General features: G+C 43.6%; 1 protein-coding gene across 10 annotated transcripts in view; it reads left to right on the top strand.

The window, feature by feature from the left end:
• The window catches only part of Smarca2 (SWI/SNF related, matrix associated, actin dependent regulator of chromatin, subfamily a, member 2), a 162,202-nt gene that overhangs the window by 117,909 nt on the left and 23,360 nt on the right, over nt 1-20,933 (top strand). For 9 of the 10 annotated variants that reach the window (XM_040746082.1, XM_040746078.1, XM_040746049.1 and 6 more), the window contains one exon: nt 19,760-19,977. In XM_040746082.1, the coding sequence (XP_040602016.1) occupies nt 19,760-19,977 (218 nt within the window). Of the gene's footprint in view, nt 1-17,891; nt 17,988-19,759; nt 19,978-20,933 lie in introns of those variants that run through there. The other variant, XM_040746087.1, reaches the window with a different exon arrangement.

The following is a 20,933-nucleotide window of genomic DNA, read 5'->3' as shown; positions in this document are numbered from 1 at the left end:
CAGAAGGAATAGTCCTCAAGGGCCGCCTGAAATAAAGAGTAAAGGTTGCGAGACAGGAGAAACTGTGCTGAATAGTTGACTTTTTCTTTTTCAAGATGTTAATGTCTAGAATTTCTTGTCTTGAATTGTTAGAAATCAGGATTTGGCTCCCAAATCAAACTCAGTCATCAGAAATAACGGTGGAAAATTGCCCTGGCCCTACTGATACAAAGGAGACCCTTTAAGTTCATACTCTCTTGAGATGGAGAAAAAAATGTCATTTATTCCTGTAGAGAAAGAAAAAACTGGAAGTGTGTCCTTTTTTTGTTCAAATTAAGATTTAGTGTTGGTGGGACATTTATTTATTTATTTAAAATCAATAAGGTGAGATTACTGAAGTCTTTTCCTATGAGACAGGCACATGTCTGAGTTTGAGGCCAGCCTCATCTATATAGCAAGTTCCAGAACAGTCAAGGCAGCATAGTAAGTCTCTCTCTCTCAAACAAAACAAACACATAAAACCCCATACAACCCAAACAAACCAATAAATAGCCTCCATCCTTGGTAAGGGTTGGGGCTAGCACTCTCAAGGGAGAGTAAATCAGGGTAGGGTGACTCCATTTTCCGTGTCTAAGTATCTGGATGGGTTGAGAAGAGTGTCACTTAATGCCACTTTCTCTGGGGAGCTGAGAATATGAGCCGTGAGATCTTCCAGGGGTTCAGTTCCTCCTCGTGACCCTTTGGACCTCTAGGAACCTTCTCTGATTTTTTTATAACATAGTCTGTGAGGAGGCCATGTGTGTTTGAATATGTGTTACACAGAACCAGGATCCTAAAATAGGAGAGTTAGCTTCTAAGAAAAATATTTAAATGTCTCAGAGAAAGCCCTAACAGGCAATAGAAGAAAGCAGTTCTGTTGTGTGTCCTGAAGACAAAGTTGAGGGTGACAGAAAGGCAAGGGATTCCTCACTGATGGGATGAAACGGAATGGCAATGGCATGTCTGCTCTCTGAAGGTGTGACAGCATCTGGCTCTGTGCTTATCCAACTCAAGCCAGCAAACCTACATTCCCCCAGCAGGTCACTGGCTCAATCTAGTTTTCTCCCAACTGCTTGCCAACCTAGACTCCCTCAGCCAGTGATGGTCTTTACTAATGTTTTCTCCCTAGCCCACGCTTACAGAAAGCGTATGGGGGCTAGCAGCCGTAGAGTGTGGGCCCTGACCTGATCTTTGACAGGCCTTTCCCAAGCGTGAGGATGGCAAGAAAAAAGTTGCCTGCTGGCAGGAAACGGCAGAAGAGCCAGAACCCTGCCTGTGTTGCAGACAGTTCTCAGACTTCAAACACACAGAACCGTGAAAAGTGAAAAGTACGTGTGTGTGGTTTGTGAGGAAGGAAGGGAGGGAGGGAGGGAGGGAGGGAGGGAGGGAGGGAGGGAGGGAGGAAGGAAGGAAGGAAGGAAGGAAGGAAGGAAGGAAGGAAGGAAGGAAGGAAAGTAGGTAGGTAGGTAGGTAGGTAGGTAGGTAGGTAGGTAGGTAGGTTCAATACTGAGACAGTGACTGAGTGTAGGCACCTGCTTAAGATTGTAGAAGCTGAGCCGGGTGGTGGTGGCGCACACCTTTAATCCCAGCACTCTGGAGGCAAAGGCAGGCAGATCTCTGTGAGTTCGAGGCCGGGCTGGACTGATAGCCTCCAAAACAATAGAGAAACCCTGTCTCGTAAAAAAAAAAAAAAAAAAGATTGTGGAAGCTGAAACTCCTGTAAGGTGCCTGCTCTCTACTAGGGCATAGGACAGTCAGTGATGTGGCTTAGTCCAAATCTGACACTCTAAGCCCCAGGGTAGGAACATTGCTGCTTTAAGGCCTGGACTCCAGAGGCCTGAGAATTGGAAAACTGGACAGAATATGAATTACATGGCTGGAAAAGAGAGTCCTCATTTTCTCTTGCCTCCTTGTCTTCCCTGGCCCTCAGGGCAGAGAGAGAGTCACATTGGTGGCTTTACTGATTGAAAACCTCATTTCTTGTTTTCAGAAACACCCTGATAAACACTGTCCTGGATAGTTATCAGCAACCACATGAGCATCCCTCTGCGCTGTCATACCAGCACATTAGTGTCACCCCTCCCTGCTACTTTGTTACTGCAACTCAAACCAAGGTGTGGCTCATCTGCAGCTTCATTGTCTAAAGGAAACCTCCAAAGTCGCAGGAAGCCGTGTTGATTTGCTGTTTGTTGTGATTTTTTAAAATAATGATCCCCTCCTCCTTTGTCACCTGTGAGCACATGAACAGGAACTGTATAAAAGCTGATTCCATTTAATGATCACATATCGAACGTTGAGCTATAGATGTATTTGGATGTGGGCAGTGTATTAAGCTGTTAGCCTGCACACATTCACAGCTGGCCAAATTTATTAATGCAATTAAGAGCCGGACTTGAGAGGCGCTCTTAGCGATGACATTGCGAGTTAGCCACCTGCAAGGGTTGGTAAAGAGTGGATCTCCAAGCATACATACAGCAAGTTAGAATTTAGTAGAGACGAAAAGATGGGTTTGTAACTGTTCAGGAAATGAGCCGGCTTTAAACAACATATATTGTGCATAATGCTACCATGTCAGTTTCAGCCCTCTGGGAATGGTATCTTAGTATCCCACCTTCCGACTGGTAGATGAGGAGGGAGCTACTGTCTCTGCGGTCTGGATTTGTCTTCCTGCTGCTGTCGGGAAACTCCTGCTTTCTAACAGCAACAGCTGGTTGGGTGTTACCTGTCTGCTCTGTGTGGCCTTGAGGGAAGGAGAAATGCAGCCCACACATTCCCTGACAAAAGAAACAGGGGTTTGAGTGCAAAGTAATGAAGGTTGGGACATGTGACATGTTCAGATTCCTGGCATGTTCGAGGGCGAGTCTCTCTTTGTTCAAGTTGCCCAGGGGATTCAGAAGAAGCCTTTTGGAAAGAACGTGTACTCTAATCACCTTGATCACCCTGCCTTCATTCCCTGCACCCCACTGTGGCTAGCCATTGGGGAGTGGAACCCAAATACTTGCATGTGGTCCATAAAGCCATGACTTTCTACTCCCTCACTCTTTTTTCTTTTTCTTTTTTTGTTTTTGTTTTTTTGTTTTTTTGGGGTTTTTTTGTTTTTACGAGACAGGGTTTCTCTGTATTGTTTTTTTGGAGGCTATCGGTCCAGCCCGGCCTCGAACTCACAGAGATCCGCCTGCCTCTGCCTCCCGAGTGCTGGGATTAAAGGCGTGCGCCACCACCGCCCGGCTACTCCCTCACTCTTAAGCAGCTGGCCCACAGGACTGCCCTGGCCCTCCACATCCTGGATGAGCTCCGCAAAGACCCTTCCTGCACACCCCCCAATGGTGTTTGTTACTATCTCATGGGATACATTGTTTTCATGACACTGACACTGCCTAACAGATACTTTACTGAACTCCTGGGACAACCTGGTGCATCCCAGAAAATGGAGCAGCACCCCCCTTATTGCAAGCAGTTAATAAGTGTGCAAATAAATGGACATGGTGCAGGCAGCAGGGAGAACTCTAGGAGAGGAAGTTTGGCTGCAGCCCTTATTCTTTTGGCAAAGCCAGTAGAATGATGTGGTTTTGTTGTTGTTGTTGTTTTGTTTTCTGCTAATGCAAGTCAAGGTAGGTAGGCATTGCTAGCATCTCTCCAATGGGATCCTAGTGATCCATGCCTTCATAAAGATTTCCTGCCCAAAAGAATCCTAACGGTGTGTTGCTTGGAACCGGAAGTTTCCTTGCCCTTTTCAAAACAGTGAAGGCTCTAGCATCCTTCCAGAAAGCATGGATGGGAATTATTTCAAAAACATGAGAGAGTACAAGCATTGCTTCCACCTAGCCTACTTCCCAGAAATCCTGCTAGGCTCTCCACCGCTGCCTTCTGACTTGAACTCCTTCTCCGCAAAATTCGGATTAATCTCAGCTACCTTAAAATTAGAAACACTGAGTGGTAAAGGAACTGGATGCTCCTCTTTTCTTTTTGTGCAGGTGTCAGGAGTGAGTGGATTTAAAAGGTAGCACCGTGGTACTTTCTATGTGGCTGCCGCCCTCCTTCCCGTTAGAGAGAGGACTGTCAGAATCAAGGAAATCTATGGACAGGACCACGACACCTTGCTTTTGTACTGCTGTTCCTGTTAAAATGTAATATCGGAGGTCACCATGCTGCTCATAGCCCATCACAGAAATCACATTCCTAACGTGTGTGCTGATGGTTCTTTTAAAAATTATCCTGCATTTGAACCTTGTAGAATCGTTTTACAAAGATGTTTTAAGAATTAAAGCCATGCCGGGCATTGGTGGCGCATGCCTTTAATCCCAGCACTCGGGAGGCAGAGGCAGGCGGATCTCGTGAGTTCGAGGCCAGCCTGGTCTACAGAGCGAGTTCCAGGACAGCCTCCAAAACAATACAGAGAAACCCCGTCTTGAAAAAAACCAAAAAAAAAAAAAAAGCATTGAAGCCATGGGGATTGCCAAGGACTCTTCCTCTATGCCACTGTGGCTTCTGATGGCATAGTGAGAGAATGTGGGTCAGACAGCTGTGTTACCACCTAGTGACTCAGTTTCTCTTGTCTGCACTGTGGAGTCATGAAATGGGAGTAGGGGTAGACAGAGCCCCTCCATCCTACCTAGTCACTCTTCAGCATTGCCTTTGGTGACCACAGGAGGGTTGATTCCGACTGGCCTGGGCTATCTCCAATTCTGTAAGACGCAGTTCTCAGAGATAAGGGCTCAGAGATGTTTCTTTGTTGTTCTTCTTCTCGACTGTCTAGAGTTGACAAGGCTGCTCTGTTGTGACTGTGGACTTAATAACTGATCCCTGTGTAAACTTCAGGGACATCCTGGTCTTGAAATGCATGGCATTTGAAGAACTGAGACCAGTCAGTCCTGTGTTGCAATGGGCCATGATAGGTAAGGTGCCAATGTGGTAGAACGCGGTAAAGGGGCAGTTGCTGCCACAGCACAGCTCCTCACAGGGACTTGGAACTTCATCAGTTCTGTACAAACCAAGAACTGGGACTCTCTAGCCTACCTAGCTGCCTTTTGATCCCTTGCCAGCCACTGCCTAGGAGACTATATATATCAGACGTTCAAGATGTTAAATAGATCCTATTGTATTCATCAAAAACATCAAGTTTTGCATTCACTTACAAAAAGAATCAGTGCCTTAGTGTCATGGTATAGACAAACATGTCGTTCATGGATTCCACATCCTCAGAATCAAGCAATCACAGATGAAAATGCTTTTCTTAAAAAAATGTATCTGTATTGAACATAGATGTTTGTCATTATTCCCTATGATCATTTACATAGTATTTGTATCATATTAGAGAATGTAAGTGAGTAATTTGACCCTAGAGGTGATTTTAGGCTCTGAGAGAGTATGCCTAGGTTATGTACGAATACGGTGTTGTTTATGTAAGAGACTTGAGCATGACCCCATCAATAAAAACAAAACAAACAAGAGTAAAATACAGAGGAGTGGAAGAAAGACAATAGAATTTCACTGACCTTTGTGTATATTGGAAAAATCCCATTGAAAAGCCATTTGGGTGGCATTGCGTCCTGGGTGGTTCTCAATCTCTGGTGAGGCTCCACACTTGGCAATAGCCCTGGTCAGCTCCACCTGGGATGCCCATCAAACCTCAGCCTGTTGGTGGCATTTACCAGGAGAAAGCCTGTTTTACAGGCACTCGGTGCCAACAGAGTATTTAGTGCCACTGAAGGATTGTAACGGCATGCCGTCCTAAGTTGGAAAATGACTTTTCTTTCTGCCTATCAATAGGCTTCAGTGTCTCAAAGGATGTTTGTCTTCCCTTCAAAATGCCTTTTGCCTCTCTTGTGTTTTACAGTTGGTGAGTTTGTTCTAGTCTGTTTCTAATTGTTAAAAAGTGGGCAAAATATATCCTCTTCTCCCCAAGACAAAATTCTTAACTAAAACTTATTCCCATAGTTTTTTTTTAACTTTTGTTGTAGTCTTATTTGTTTGTTGAAATGGGGTCTCTCTATGTAGTCTTGGCTGTCTAGGAGCTCCTTATGTAGACCAAGCTGTTCTTCTGCCTCCAGAGTGCTGGGATTAAAGGTGTTGTGTGCATTTTTTTAAATGCTCAATCGCTGAGCCGCACCCCTAACCCACAGGCCTGCTTTTGAGACAAACCAGGTTTGTTCTCTGGGTTCTTTTCCTTCCTGTCTTTCTCTGTGTCAAACAGTGCCAGACTAGATGCTGTAAATCCATGTCACTGTTTAGTCACCAAAAGACTTGGAATCGCTATAATTTCTCCCATTTTACAGATGAGGACCCACATCTCACAAGCCTAGAAAGGGTTTGGGTTTTCCCATCCTCTTCATGACAGGTTTATCTGCTGAGTTAATGTTCAATGTTGAATCTGCTGCCTTTTTAATTTTGATAATGCAAAACATCTAAGTTTTGTAAGAGAGCAGTGATTCCCACCACTGTTGATGACCACCTGGCCAATGTGTTCTGCCCTCCTGTTGGAAAAGCAGAGCTTGAAGCAGATGGGAAATACGTGGTTGTGAAAACCTTGGGGGGATCAGCCTAGAACATAGAGAGAGCCTCCTGGGTGAGTGTGAGACTTCTCCGACTGTTAGCTCAGTCGTGACTACAGAAAGTCTCCTTTGTGGGTTTCTCTCTGCTAAGCAGCAAGACTCTGGGCTTTTTATACCTGGAGGTCAGTGTCTCTGCTGTGGTTTTGTTTCATTTCTGGGAAGCTCAGCCCTTCCCTGCCCTCCACTGTGCCTTGTTCAGTCATGATACAGACACTACTCTGCCTTTGAACCAAGGGCTTTATTACTTCTCAGCTCAGAGATAGCAGCATTGCCTTTGGTCTGGATTTTCTTTTTATGCCGTTCAACTCTTAAGGCTAAAGCAGGGCAGAATATTGTATGGGTACCTGTTAAAATAACCAGAATAAAGCAGGATAGGAGGCAGCAGGGTAAACTAAAACCATGGGTATAACAAATCTGTTGGGAAATATTGTTTACACTGTGAAGATGTGTCTCTGCCGAAGCTGCCTTCTGATTGGTTTACTAAAGAGCTAAATGGCCAGTAGCTAGGTAGGACAGAAAAGGCGACTTCCAGGCAGAGAAAGAAACTGAGGAGGAATTTAGTTGCATGATTTCGCTAGCAGACTCAGAACAAGTCAGATGCTCTATACTAAGAAGAAGGAAGCAAGCCACATAACAGAACATAGATTTTAAAATATGGGTTAATTAAGTTATCAGAGCTAGTTGGGGAAAAGTCTAAGCTAAGGCCAACCTTTCATAATTAATAAGAAGTCCCCACATCATTATTTGTGGACTGGCAGTCCAAAGATAGTCGGACAAGAAAGCTTGCTATACGGGTCTTTCTTTGGATTACCAGCTACTGAATAATGATGTGGAGACTTCTTACTAAGTATGAAAGCTTGGCCTTAGCTTAGGCTTGCCCCCTACTAGCTTGTAACACTTAAATTAACCAGTTTATATTAATCTACGTTCTGCCATGTGGCTCGTTATCTCTCCTCAATACCTAATATGCCTGACTTTCTCCGCCTCTTGCTGGAAAATCCCCACGTCTTAGATTCTTCACAGAGTTCTTCTCTCTGCCTGGAAGTCCCAACTGTCCTCTCCTGCCTAGCTATTGGCCATTAAGCCAGCTCTTTATTAAACCAATCAGAAGGTGCCATAGGCAGGTGAGATTAAACAGACACATCTTTCCAGTGAAAAAAAAGATTATCCCACAATGTCTGGGTCCTCTTTTGTCCAGACCATCTGGCTTGTTTTAGTTCTTCATGCATTGTGAGGTCTTTGAATTAATCATTGAAGCCTGGTGTTAAAATGTCTTTCCTTGGAAAGTCCTTGTTGCAAGAAAGAAAAGGAGTAAATAGTTACTTTATTTCAGCAAGATAGTGACCTGTTTGCAACGTCTGTGCATTTATTAAGATGAGGGAAGTGAGAATGACCCACTCACTCGAAACAGAGGTCCTCTTCCAAGGCAAAGATGCCACAGAGAAACAGTCTGTGCGTCATTTCAGAAGTAACCTATAGGATGGTTGATAGGATGCTCTCCTGGATGAGTCAGAAAGATACACAGAGACAAATACTTGCTTGACTGATGGGAAAGTGATAAAATAATTCATTTTGGGTGCTGGGTAGGATGTAGAAATCAGTGGGTAGCTCCAAAAAGAAATACAGGTGACACAGATTTTGGGCAAACTAGATCTCCTCAGGAGATTTATTCTATCTATCTATCTATCTATCTATCTATCTATCTATCTATCTATCTATCTATCTGTCTATCTATCCATCCATCCAAAGAATTGGGAGACATACCCTCCAATAGTTGTTAGAGTTAGTGGTTGCTTAAAAGACACTCACATATTGAAGATTATGGATGTATTTCTAAGCTACTCGGGAGCCTCCTATACAGGAGCAGCCAGATTGACAGCCTTCCCCGTAGGTTGATGTATATAGTTTGTACTCCACTATGTATATAGTTTGTACTCCACCAGGGCCCTTCTTTGTGTACTTCTTTGACAGCAAACTCTCCAAGGGTCAGTAAGAGCCTCCCTGAGGACCGATGAAGGATGACATGATCTTTAAGACACTGGCCACATATGCCTGAACATTTACAGTCCATGGGGGGAGAGAGCCAGAGAAAAGTGTATAGAAATGGGGGGAGAGAGCCAGAGAAAAAGTGGGAGAATTTGCACATAAGGGTAGAAAACTATGGTTAGATAAAGAGGGAAACACAAGACTGGCAGGCAGTACAGGAAGGGAAGTTGTGAAGGGACAGTGGGGAGGGGGAGCAAATTAAGAAAAGGCCAGAGCAGACAGGTATGGGACTCGGAAATGTTTGGGAAAAAATATCTGTGGCTTCCTGAGTACACCGTGTCTTTAGAAAGTGGGCTCATTAGTGTGGTAATGGTGATAGCTCAGCATTGTATGTGAGAAGATGGAAACCTTGTGTTTCTGGCTTAGCATTTGAAATAGCTACAGAAAATATGCTGCATACATATTTGCTGTATGCATTATGTGCACAGGTACAGGGGGTTAGGACAGGCATCTCAGGTGAGAGGGGGAATCTCAAAGTTGGGAGTGAATGCAGCTGCTGTGGGAAGACATTGGATTTTGAGTTCCTGTTGCTTGGAGAATATTCACGTTGCTGGCATCTTACTACAGACTCCGGTAACAGATCACCTCGAGCTGTGTTTGCTGTAAACGATAGCAATCTATTTCTCATAGCTCTGCAGGCTGAAAGAACCTTCTGAAAGTCCCACAAGATGCTGTGTGGTGGGTTCTGCCTCGTGTTCATAGACATCCTCTTATGGTTGAAGGGACCAGAGAGCCCACTGGAGTCTCTGCCTACATGAACTAATAACCTCCCAGTTTTTACACAGGCTGGTGCTATTGGCTTGAGGGATAGGATTTCAACACAGGACTTCTGAGGGTGCAAGCCACGGAGGGAATGATGACACATGACACTGGGTAATATCACCTCTTTGGCTTGGAGACACATGAACTTAGACTTGCTAAGCTGAGCAAAGAAGAATGGAAGAAGTAGGGCAGAAGAAGGTGAAAATTTAGGACCTCGAAAATGGAATATGTCCCATACCTTTTTAGAAGGCGGGGGGGGGGGGGGCTTGGGAATGTAGCTCAGTGGTAAGGGACTTAGTGTGAGACTCTAAATTTAATCCTTAGGGGTTCAGCAGACATGGTATCCAGGTGTTAAGTCTTATGATAGCATTATAAAAAGACAAAAAGGGCAAACTAGCAAAGGGCAGGGTAATGTGACTCCTTTATTCCTAAAGGAACAAAAGGATCTTCATGCCTGCTCAGTCAGAGCCAGTGGTTACTGGTCAGAGCAAGCACCTGGCCAGGAAGGCGAGTAAAGAAAAATGACTTAGACTCCATCCTGTTGCCGTGTTCTGAGGGAGGCTGAGGTTCCCTTCTGGTCTCCTGACTAGAATACTCTGCAGTCTTTCCTGAAGAAATAATAGCCATAATGTGTGTTGCTTAGGATTTCCAGCTTGGCTGTTTTTAGGGAAAGTGAGAAACTAACAAAGCATACTGAGTACAGATGCTTCCCAAATTCCAAGTCAAGCCTCGTCTGATCTAATGCCCACATTGCTTTGAAAGAAATACACCTCTTTTGGACTCTTTGAGTGTGTGCTCACCCTTCTAGGAATAAGAATCTTATAATTTTTTATTCACTACTGTTATGTGTGTGTATGATGTAAGGGGGAATGCAGGTGTGCCCTGACATGTGTGCAGAGGTCAGACAACAAGTTTGTAGAGTTAGTTCTCTCCTATTTTCACGTGGGATCCTGAGTAGACCTTAGGTCATCAGACTTTGAGGCAAACAGTTTTACCGTCTTGCCATCCCAGGAACCTTATTGCTTTCCACAAATGCATCTCATTAATTTATGTGACACCAAAAGAAATTCTGAGGTTCAGGTATCAGCGCATTCGGGGAGACTCTAGCAAGATGATCTCTGCTGGGACGGGCTCCTCAGAGGTCAATGCTGCAGGCCCTTGTCTTCGGAATTACTGATGGGCAGGTGTGCACCTTCTAAAAGCTCTACATGCCCCATTTCTAAATGTGTTTTAGGGGCCATTTTCTTTATACATGTGTCACGACCACTAGAGTCAGTCCCTGCGCTTGTCTGTCTTTGTCAGTCTCTTGAGTATGCTTTAGCAGACTTTCTTTGGGCGTCTCATCTGCTAACTCATTCTTCCCATCTTGACGTCAGCTATAGATTCAGAACAAACCTACCAGCCCTGCTATGGGTTGGAGTACCAACAGGAGGTCATGCAAGGCTCCTCAAGGGTTGTGTGTGTCTTAGCAAGACCTAGTCATATTTAATTTAAACTCTTATTTCTTTGTACTGCAGAATTATAGACTAATTTTCAACTTCACTAGAGAGCAAGTTTGTTTGCAATGTATGTATGGCTCTCCAGGACCCAAAATTTATGGCTTTATTAAGAAAGTCATACTTTTATATTATCTCAGTTAATGAGTAGTTGATTGTCTCAATGTACTGAGTAGGAAGTATGGGACCTCATAGTTTTCCTTGCCCTGGTGCCCCAGTAATATATGAACAGGTGTGTGTGTGTGTGTGTGTGTGTGTGTGTGTGTGTGTGTGTGTGTGTGTGTGTGTGTGTGTGCGCGCGCGCGCGCGCGCGCTTATCTAGTCACAGCCTAAATAAATGCATGTCTTGTATGTAAGGAATTCCAGTTCCCCTGGGACCAGCTCGTCTCTGTGCTCTAAACCAGTATCCTCTATTTATTCATGTTTCCAACTCAAGACATCTCTGGCCTAGGTGCCACCTCATTCAGCTTCTCCTCCCATGGATATATTCTTTAACACCTGTAGCAATCCAGTCTCTTTCACGTACATTATTGAGAAACCCCCAGGATACCCTGAAAACAAGAGATCTTTTAGGCGAGACAAGTACAGGGAGAAGCTGCCCAACTTCGGACATGGCTGCCCAGGCAGCAGGTGTAGAGTATGGAACAGTTTCCCTTAAAGAATGGCCTGGAAGACAAAGACCTTCATCATTTACTCAAAAGGATGTGCACACACACACGTGTGACTTCCTTTCCGCCAGTAGGTGTACATTTCCATCACTGTGCTACAGTTAAGCACTAATTCCCAACAGTACATTTCAGTTGCCATATTGCATGAGTTAGCTATGACAATATAACACAGCCTATAATTTAAACAGCCATAGGAATTTCTCACAGCTCTGGGGACAGACCATGTCACATCACGATGTGACATCTTTGGTTTCTTCTGAGCCCCTCTCTGTCTTGGAGATGCCCATCTGTTTTTCACATGACTGTCCCATGCATACCTGTGTACAACAGTCATATAGGATCAGAGCCCACTTACACGACCTCATTTTACTCATTTTATTTTAATTACCCCTCCAAAGGCCCTATCTTCAAAAGCAGTCATATTCTGCAGTATTGGGGATTAGGATCCCACTGGATGGATTTTAGACCATAACACCATGGGTGTAGCAGTTATGAATTGTTGTGTATAAAGTACAGATGTTGTGCCGGGCGGTGGTGGCACATGTCTTTAATCCCAGCACTTGGGAGGCAGAGGCAGGTGGAGCTCTGTGAGTTCTACCGAGTGAGTTCCAGGACAGGCTCCAAAACAATACAGAGAAACCCTGTCTTGAAAAAGCAAGAGTACAGATGTTGCTAACCTTTCAGGTGTAATTCATGGAGGTGAATAGGAGTTGAGCCTCTGCTTCGGTGATGAGGTTCATTCCTCCTTTCAACGCCTGCAGCTGGTTTGTCAGTGTCTAAATGGCCATTGGCACATGGCAAGGCATGCAAGTATTTAGCCTCCTTGTCTCCCAGTCATAAACGCGTGTGATATTTTATCACTGTAGATCATCAACAGAGAGGTTTCGATACTAATGGTGGAAGTGAGGAGAAATAAGGAATGACTCAGAGAGTGAAAGTGGTTGTGTTAGGAGATTGGAAAGGGCCACTGCAGAGTGAAGTGAAGCTCACGGGAGTCCTGGGCCAGTGTGGACGTACCACTCACCTCATTGCTGTAAAATTACAGTAAAGACATCTGAATGATATTTTTTTTCCATTTAAGTGGCACTCGGAACAGGAGGCTACTTATGCCTGAAATTGAGCGTGCTACTTTAGATTGAAGACCACAGTGATGATAATTCCTGGAAATTTTGGTATTTGGGCAAAAGTAGAGAAGTTGGTTGATTTACAGAAGGAAAACTGTAATGACATAAAGGTTAAGGGACTGAATATGGTCAAAACACACTGAATAAATTCCTCAAAGAACTACTACAAATCTAAAAATAAAAATATAAAGAGCCTCAATGGCCCAGCCCTGTGTATCTTAAGATTTATTGGGGTTGAGGCTGGGGATTTCCTTTCTCAGAGAGCCTCAAACTACTGCACTTTGATGTTGTTTTATGAGTGTGTTCTCCTCTCTCCTTATCGTGCCATACGTGAGCATCCTTTGCATCTGATGCAAGTAGAACAAATGCCGCATTCTTAACATGGGGCTCATTACTTCAATGCTTTCCATCTACAATGGGCAAGGGCAGAGACCAGAGAATTTGTCATGTGGTGGTGGCATGTGACCCTGGATCAAGGCTCAGGACCAGCCCAGCCCAGAGAAGCCTGAGAGAGATGGTTTGGCTCGAGCCTTGCATTCATGAAGGAGTCTTGGTGTACCTTGCCCATGTAATCTCCAAGTGTGGTTACAATCTTAATCATTGCAGTTTTCCTGTTGGTGTTCATATTGTTAACATTACCCCCAGTAAGAAATGACTTTGTGCCAAAAACCCACTGTTCCCTCTTGGCATTTCCTTGAAGGAGAAATGACCTAGGCCTTCCTGGAGAGTTCAAGGGAAAAATGGGTAGAGAGAGGTCTCTGCAATGTGTGCCTTGGTGGTGGCTGGACAGGTGGTCATGGGATACAAAAGTTCAACTGCATTTCTTGTTGGCCAAGGATCTCTCAGGGTGACAATTTTCTTATATTCTTCTGCCATATAAGTTGGAGTGCTGCATGTGCCTGGCTATAATTCAGAATCTCAATGGTCTTATGTATTTGGTAGGGTCCTGGGGACCAGGTGTTTTGGAAAGTTCTATCTACCAAAAGTTATTCCTGAGTAGAGTGTTGAGCTTCAACCTGCTCAAGAGTGGGGCTGGATAAAGGGGTGTTTGAAATGGGCCATGGTGTGTAGCACAGGGTGGCCTTGAACTTGTGATCAGTTTCTCAGATTCTAAGATTACAAGTGTGTATCACCATACTGTGCCTGTGAAGAGCTTCTTAGTGGATTTCATGACTTAAAGTACTTTGCCTCTCCATATACTGATTTTTCTGTTTTAAATGCCACCCAAAAATGATGTACTTATATATGTCAGCTCTCTTTGTCACCTCACACCCACCCTAGCTCTTTAAATGCCCCCTAATTCTACTAAAGCCAAGGAAACACCTTGTTTTGTTTTCTCTAATAGTGACCCGAGGTTGTTGAGCAGAAACTAGAAAACTCAACTATACCAGAAATTCAGTAAGCCAAGGCTGCTTGCTTCCCATGTAGGTCTAGGGTCAGCACTGAACATTTAAACTCAGTTCAGGGAGAACTGCAAGTTCAGTTGAGTTTCAAGCCTGAAGTAAGTGAAAGGTTGCATTCTTTTAATCCCAGCACTCTGGAGCCTGGGGCAGGAGGATTGCTAGTTCAAGACCAGCATGGGCTACATGTCCATCTTTATCTTCAAATGGGGGTCTGCCTATTGAGTGAATGTGTCATCAGTCCATTGTACCATCTTGTGGGTAGGAATGCTATTTTGTGAGCTCCTTGGGCTTCAGATTAACCCATCTCTTGACTATGTTAGGCATTTTTTTTAGCAAACAGACCATTTGAGACCAGGTATGCTCTCTGTGTGGGTATTTTCTTACACCAGTAGGCATTTCCTCAATAACAATGGATGGGGAGGGATAAGTAGGTTTTCTTGAGAGAGTTTATAGTCATTGGGCAGGACAAGACTGAACGTGCCACCTGTTGGAATCCTGAGAGATTTGAGTTCCAATGGAATGCTGCCAAAATGTTCCAGTAGTATGCTCTTTGTGCAGAGGCTGTGGTTACATGTGTGAACCTGCAGTGGTTGGGATGCTTTCCCTCAATATGTAGAGGATGCAGCTTTTTTATGACCACTTCTTTTAGTAGAAACACATATAGAATGTTTGATTCACATCATTTTAAGTGCACACATCAGTAAAATGAAGAACATTCAAAATCTTCTGCAGCTGTTAACACCAGGGCTCCTTTATGGTCCTCGACCCTGCAGCCCAGGTGACCACTGAGCGCTACTGTCCTGGGAGTGGCTCCTTACAGTATTTGTCACTTCATGTCTGGAGGATTTCCCTGGAGGGTATTTGGTTTTATGTATACTTTTCTCAAGTCTTAAACCTTAGACGTTGGTCTAAGTCCTGGGTCTGGAGTTCTGCCACCCGCTCTTACCACCATGTAGCGGAAAGGCACAGCAGCACTTTTGTTAGTAAATGGAACCCTAAATTCTCTTTAAATTCTGCATCTTGGTTGTTAGCATAACTCTTCAGGTTTGGGGACTGTGTCAGTGTTCTTAGTGCTCAGGGTCTTGGGGCTGAGGGAGCCTAACTTAGCCATTCAGGATTTTATCCTCAGCTTTGGAGATGAGTTGTCCCCAGAAAACACGGCTGTGTAGTTTTTCATAGGTTTTCTTCGCATCTTTTCTTTAATGCAGAGCCTGGGCTCTCTAGCTCTCTGTCTCCCTCTTGTCCTTCACCCTCTCCCTCTCCCTCTCCCTCTCCCTCTCCCTCTCCCTCTCCCTCTCCCTCTCCCTCTCCCTCTCTCTCCTAGAGTCCTTAAAGGAAGAGCCTCCCCCACCACCACCCAGAGTAAAAAAAGAAATCCCTATCAGGAAGGGGTACAACAAATATCAGACTTAGTGTCAGAACACTCTTTTTGTTTCGTTTTTGTTTATTTCCATTTACCATCTATAGTTTAATAATCTCTGGACTTGCTGCTGCTTTATATGCATCTAGAGATGGTTTGGGTCATGGTGAGGGGGCCCTGCCACTCTGCCTGGTGCATTTGGAGAGGCAAGGGTGGGAACAATGGGCAGAGCAGAGTGCCTTTTTGTTCACATGCCCCTGTTTACCTATTCACAATCGCAGCCGCTTTGCTGTGATGGGAGGGGGGTCACGTGTAACTCCACCTCATCCTCCCTCCCCCCTCCCGGGTTGGGGGGGAGCTGAGAAGGAGCATAATGCCTGCCTTCTAGACCTTCCGTCATTCAGCGGAAGATGTAGTTGGCGTGTGTCGGGATGACAGAGGGCCGCGATGGAAGCTAGCACGTGTGGCTGATTACCGGGGCTGCCATGTGCAAGCCTCCTGTGTCTGCTCCAGAGCAGCGGCTGTTCCTGCATGGCCGCCTCCCGCCCGTCCTCGTCAGAACCGCTGCTTCTTAAGAATCATTGGAGAGCAAGCCTGTCCCTCCCTTGCTTGTGCATGCACATCCTGTTTCGTGAAAACGTATTTTTCTTTTGAGCAAAATTGAAAGAAAGAAAGGAGAGCGAGAGAGGAAGGGGGTGGGGGAAGAAGGTTGCCATCCAGTGGAGGAAGGAGTAATTTCCAGCTTCATTCAGGGGAAAAAAAAAGAAACGAGCTTACACACACACACACACACACACACTCACACACACACTCACACACACACACACACACACGCAGGCTAAAGTATGGTTAACTCTTTTAACTTGGCTGGGCCCTTTTAGCACCATATGGAGTTCTTTGTGACATCCGGAGCCAAATGAGTGCAGTGTGCCTTTAAGGAAAGAGGTACCTCACCAAACTTCCCCGTAGTTGTGCCTCACCATTTAGGTAGGGAAGGAAAGCGTTAATTTCTTATTTGTACACTTTTTTTCCCCCGACTTCCTTCCTATTCACTTCATTAAATCTAGAGGCAGTTCAGCATGGGAGCCGTCTGTATGTTGAATTAGGGCTCGCACTCTTGCGCAACACGTCACCAGTCGGAAACTGGGGGTTTGCTCCTGAGATTTATTTCATTATTGTGCTGGTAAAAGGTTTGGAAGGGAATTCTTTCTGGGGGTGATACTTTTAGCATTGTGTAGCAAGTTTTTTGTTTTTGTTTTTGTTTGGTTTCTTTTCTTCTTTTTTTTTTTGTACCCACCCCCTGCCCAGCTAAGTTGTCCGTTGAGCTAGCGTAAATAATATTTTTTAAGTCAGAGAAGCCCCCGTAATTTCCCTTACATGCAGGAGAAATCTTAAGTCTAACTCTTGAAGTACGAAAAGCATTGGGAAATATGGAGGGAATTGATTTCCATTAGAAAAAGCCCCTTAGAAACCACAGAACCTGAAACCCTGCATATAGATGTGTTCCGGGTCTTTGGGGAGGAGGGAAGATTTTTGTAGCTCTCTGCATTCCTGCATAAAAGCCTTAATTTAAGGGGAATAATGGTCAGTACTTTGTGTGATCTCCTGTAACCCCAGAACCTAAATTTAATAAGAATCTGCAGTATTAGCAGTCGTAATAAAAATTTGTTTGACTAGTTCTGTTTGCAATTTAATTTGTTTTCCCTTTCTTAGGTACTCAAAGACATAGGAATTTAAAACTCCAAATATCACAAGCTTAAGCTTTGTTCCCCTTTTTCCAGAATTAAGGGAGGGGGGTTGGTTGGCTAGAGCAGAAATACTCTTTTCACAAACTTCCCCCTCCTCACGGATCCCACTGAAAAGAAAAACAATGAAAAATTTTGCAGTATGAAAACCGAAAGTGAAGTGTCACAGTTATTCGGGATTTTTCTTTACAGAGAAAAATAACACTGTATTAAAATACAGGAACCTGAGAACATGCACAATGCTTTTACTTACATGCATCTAGTGGGGGGAGAATGTTTTTTCTCCTGTGTTAGAAATCGTTTTAGACTGCTCCAAAGCCATGCAGCATATCTTTTCTGAAAAAAAAAAAAAAAAGACGACTAAGATGAAGCATAAAATACAACAAAAAGCATATCTTGCTTTAATCTCTTAAAATACATTTGAATATTCATTTGTTTTCTTATTGGCTTAATTGTTAAAATGCAAGCAAGAATCAGAAACCACCTGAGCTAAAAATCTCTAATTCTGCCGCCTGGAATAATAAGGGGGGAACAATATGATAAGTAGTTGTCAATATTAAAACAGGCTGGAGGAGGAAGGCTTGGGGCCTGGTCGTAGGTAGAATGAAACAGCAGATTTGAGTATCCACAATCCTTTCAGTATTAAATTTTCAGTAAAATAAAATTACTTGTATATGAAAACATAGCCTTTCCCAGCTCTCTTTTTTTTCCTGATCAGCTGATGAAGAGACTAGCAGCTCGCTGCTTTGCTGGCTTGTTAATTTTATCCCCACTAACTGTGATTTCCGATAGCCGGCCTGCTGATAGTGGTAAGGTAAATATCCTTTTTCGTTGCCGTCTTGAAGATTCAGTAGAAACTACATCCCAGGCATGTGTAGGTGTGTAACACATCAAAAGCCGGTGTTCTCCGTATTTCTGTGTGCAACGGGGTGCTGGAGGAGAGCAGTACCATTAACTGTTGACAGGCTTGCATGCTGTATTTATGATTAGCATGTTCAGCCTCCAGGAGACGGGGGACAATTTCTTTCTCTTCTCTTTGCTTAGCTGTAGTGTGTTGAGCTGTATAGTGGGTGTCCTGCTTTTAGGCAAATGAATATTAATGAAATAATGGGAAGCTTTTTTTTTTTCCTTTCTCCTTTTTCTTCATAACTCATCAGGTCTCGCCTCCTTCATAGTGGTTATCTGAACACTGTAGGATGGTGACAGAAATTGTCTTTTGATTATTAAGGCCTGGGCTCAGGTTGTCCCTTAGGATTCTGTCTGTGTGCATGTTGCTTCTGTGGATTAGCACATTGGAGAGTGCATTGGAAACATTTTTTTTTAAATCCCACTGGCGTTTTTAACATGCCAGGTTGTTTTGTGTTCTGTACCAGGTTTTCTTCACAAAACCTTTCTTTTTCAGGAGGCATTGTACATAAGTGAAAGAAATTACGTCTGAGCTGTAATCACTCTTTATATTGATTGTTATACTCACATGATCATAAATATTAGCCATGTTTGGTGCTGTGGAGAAATGAAGGTAATTGCCTTATGATTAGAGCTCTTTCAGCTAGCAGAGGATTGATTAGCATTTATACAGTGGAGGCAGGATAGAGAGGCCGGAGGAACAAATAGCAGCAGCAGTTATTTATGTGAGAAAGCAATCTCAAAATGTCATTTTAAGATTTTTTTTAAAGAAAATTTCTTTTCCATGGTCAGATTTTCTTTTGTCTGTTTTTTCCTTTTTTTTTTTTCTTTTTGTTCCCTTAATTTTTCTTATAAGTTTCGAGACTTACCAGGAAAAAAAAAAGAAAAGTTTGAACTTGTGGGTCCTGTCACGTGGATCTCTTAGCCTTTTCTGAACAGGTCCCCTTCACACCTGGCTGTTTTTATAGCTATTTTATTATCTTTCTGTATTAGTGCTGCTGGCTCTGGCTTAAAGCAAGCGTTTGCAGGTAATTGGGGAAAAAAGTGTTTTTGCTGTTTGTGAGTGTGTGTTCTCTCTGGGTGCTTTCATTGCGTCTACCAAGGAATGTGGCTTCCCACTTCCCTCCTGCTTCCTGGTTTACTCATTTCTGCGTTAGACCTAAAATCTGGACGGAATTGTTGATTTCTGTTGTGAATCATGAATCAATTGATGTAAAACCTTTAAAGGTCGGGGCTCTTGTGACTGCATAAATACCTTCTTTGGGGGATTATTTTGTTTTCTTCACTCGTCCCTGGTTTTTGCTTATTGTTACTGTCCTTACCAATAATGGCACCTTTAGAATATTTTGCTTATATTGAGATAAATTTCCTGTGGATTCAGTCATTTTCAAGCACTTGAATATATATATATAGATGGCTTTAATATCTGCCACGCTAATAATTAGGCCTTACAATATAGACTTAGATTAAAGATGTATTTTATCCAACGTGGTAGTGACTTTTTCTTCTTTTTTCTTCATTGATGACTGTTAACGTTTAGTTTTACTTTGTTGGTTTCATTTTATTCTTATTATTCAAGATATGTATATCTGTGCCCTTATTATGAAGGTATAGGTATGTTTGTTTTGGTTATTATTTTCCTTACTTGAATTGTTTTCCTCCTTGGTTCCTGGTTTACAGGCCATCGAAGACGGCAATTTGGAAGAAATGGAAGAGGAAGTACGGCTCAAAAAGAGAAAAAGACGAAGAAACGTGGATAAGGATCCCGTGAAGGAGGATGTGGAGAAGGCGAAGAAAAGGAGAGGCCGCCCTCCAGCTGAGAAACTGTCACCCAATCCCCCTAAACTAACGAAGCAGATGAATGCCATCATCGATACTGTGATAAACTACAAAGACAGGTGAGTGTGTGGCTCCTTACCTTCTACCAAGCCCATGAGTGGTAAGAACAGAAGATGTGCACTTGGGTTATTGGGCTCTTTCTAACTTGCATTTTATGGCTGGGTCCTGGAAGGTATGAGTTGCCTTGCACCTTGCCAATGGCCACTGATGGGATTTTTGAATGATGTTTCCCTGTGGTATTGTTTAAGATGGTGGGGAATGAGATTAGACGACTTGTTAAAGAACTCTAAGCTGGAAAAGGAGTGTTCGGGAGCTCTGCTGAGGGAGGCATTGGGATGATGGGCTGGGAAAAAAAATTTCAAAGTTGACTCCACAGGGGAAAAAAATTGCAGAAGTATTTAAGGTAAATCTTTTATGTTAATAAAGGCTCTATTTCCAGAGAGAGAGAGAGAGAGAGAGAGAGAGAGAGAGAGAGAGAGAGAGAGAGAGAGAGAGAGAGAGAGAGAGAGAGAGAGGACCTCTGAAAACCTGTTGTACTTCTCGTCTTCTAATGCTATAGTTTTTGAGCATTTCTGTGAGCCATTGTCTCTCTTGTATTACCGCTGTGTGCATTGAGAGGGGTAGTTCAGCAAATTCACTCATTCTCCATGGACTTTTTAGGTATGCCCAATAAGAAGGGGGTGCTGGACACAGGCAAGACCACTTTAAACAATGAATTTAGCTATTTGGAAATGGAGGCAAAGACACTTCCGTACGTCAGTCAACCCTAAACTAGCTAACTAGTTAGGCCCCATTGGAGTTAGTTGATTTTGGTTACTTGCTCTGATTTTCCTTCGAAGCAATGGTATGTTCGTTCCTCTGAAAGCTGACTCTGGTTTCCACCAGAAGCAGTCATTTCTGCTCTCTCAATAGTGTGATGGGAGAAGTCTGCTGTGAGAGACCATAAGTTTCCACCAGGAAAACCTGTTGTTCTTTTCACCTGCTGAGTGGCCCACCAACTGCTACATTGTGCTTT

Source organism: Mesocricetus auratus, unplaced genomic scaffold, assembly GCF_017639785.1.
Source record: "Mesocricetus auratus isolate SY011 unplaced genomic scaffold, BCM_Maur_2.0 Super-Scaffold_4256, whole genome shotgun sequence".
NCBI lineage: Eukaryota > Metazoa > Chordata > Mammalia > Rodentia > Cricetidae > Mesocricetus > Mesocricetus auratus.
This window is presented reverse-complemented; position numbering and strand designations above follow the sequence as displayed.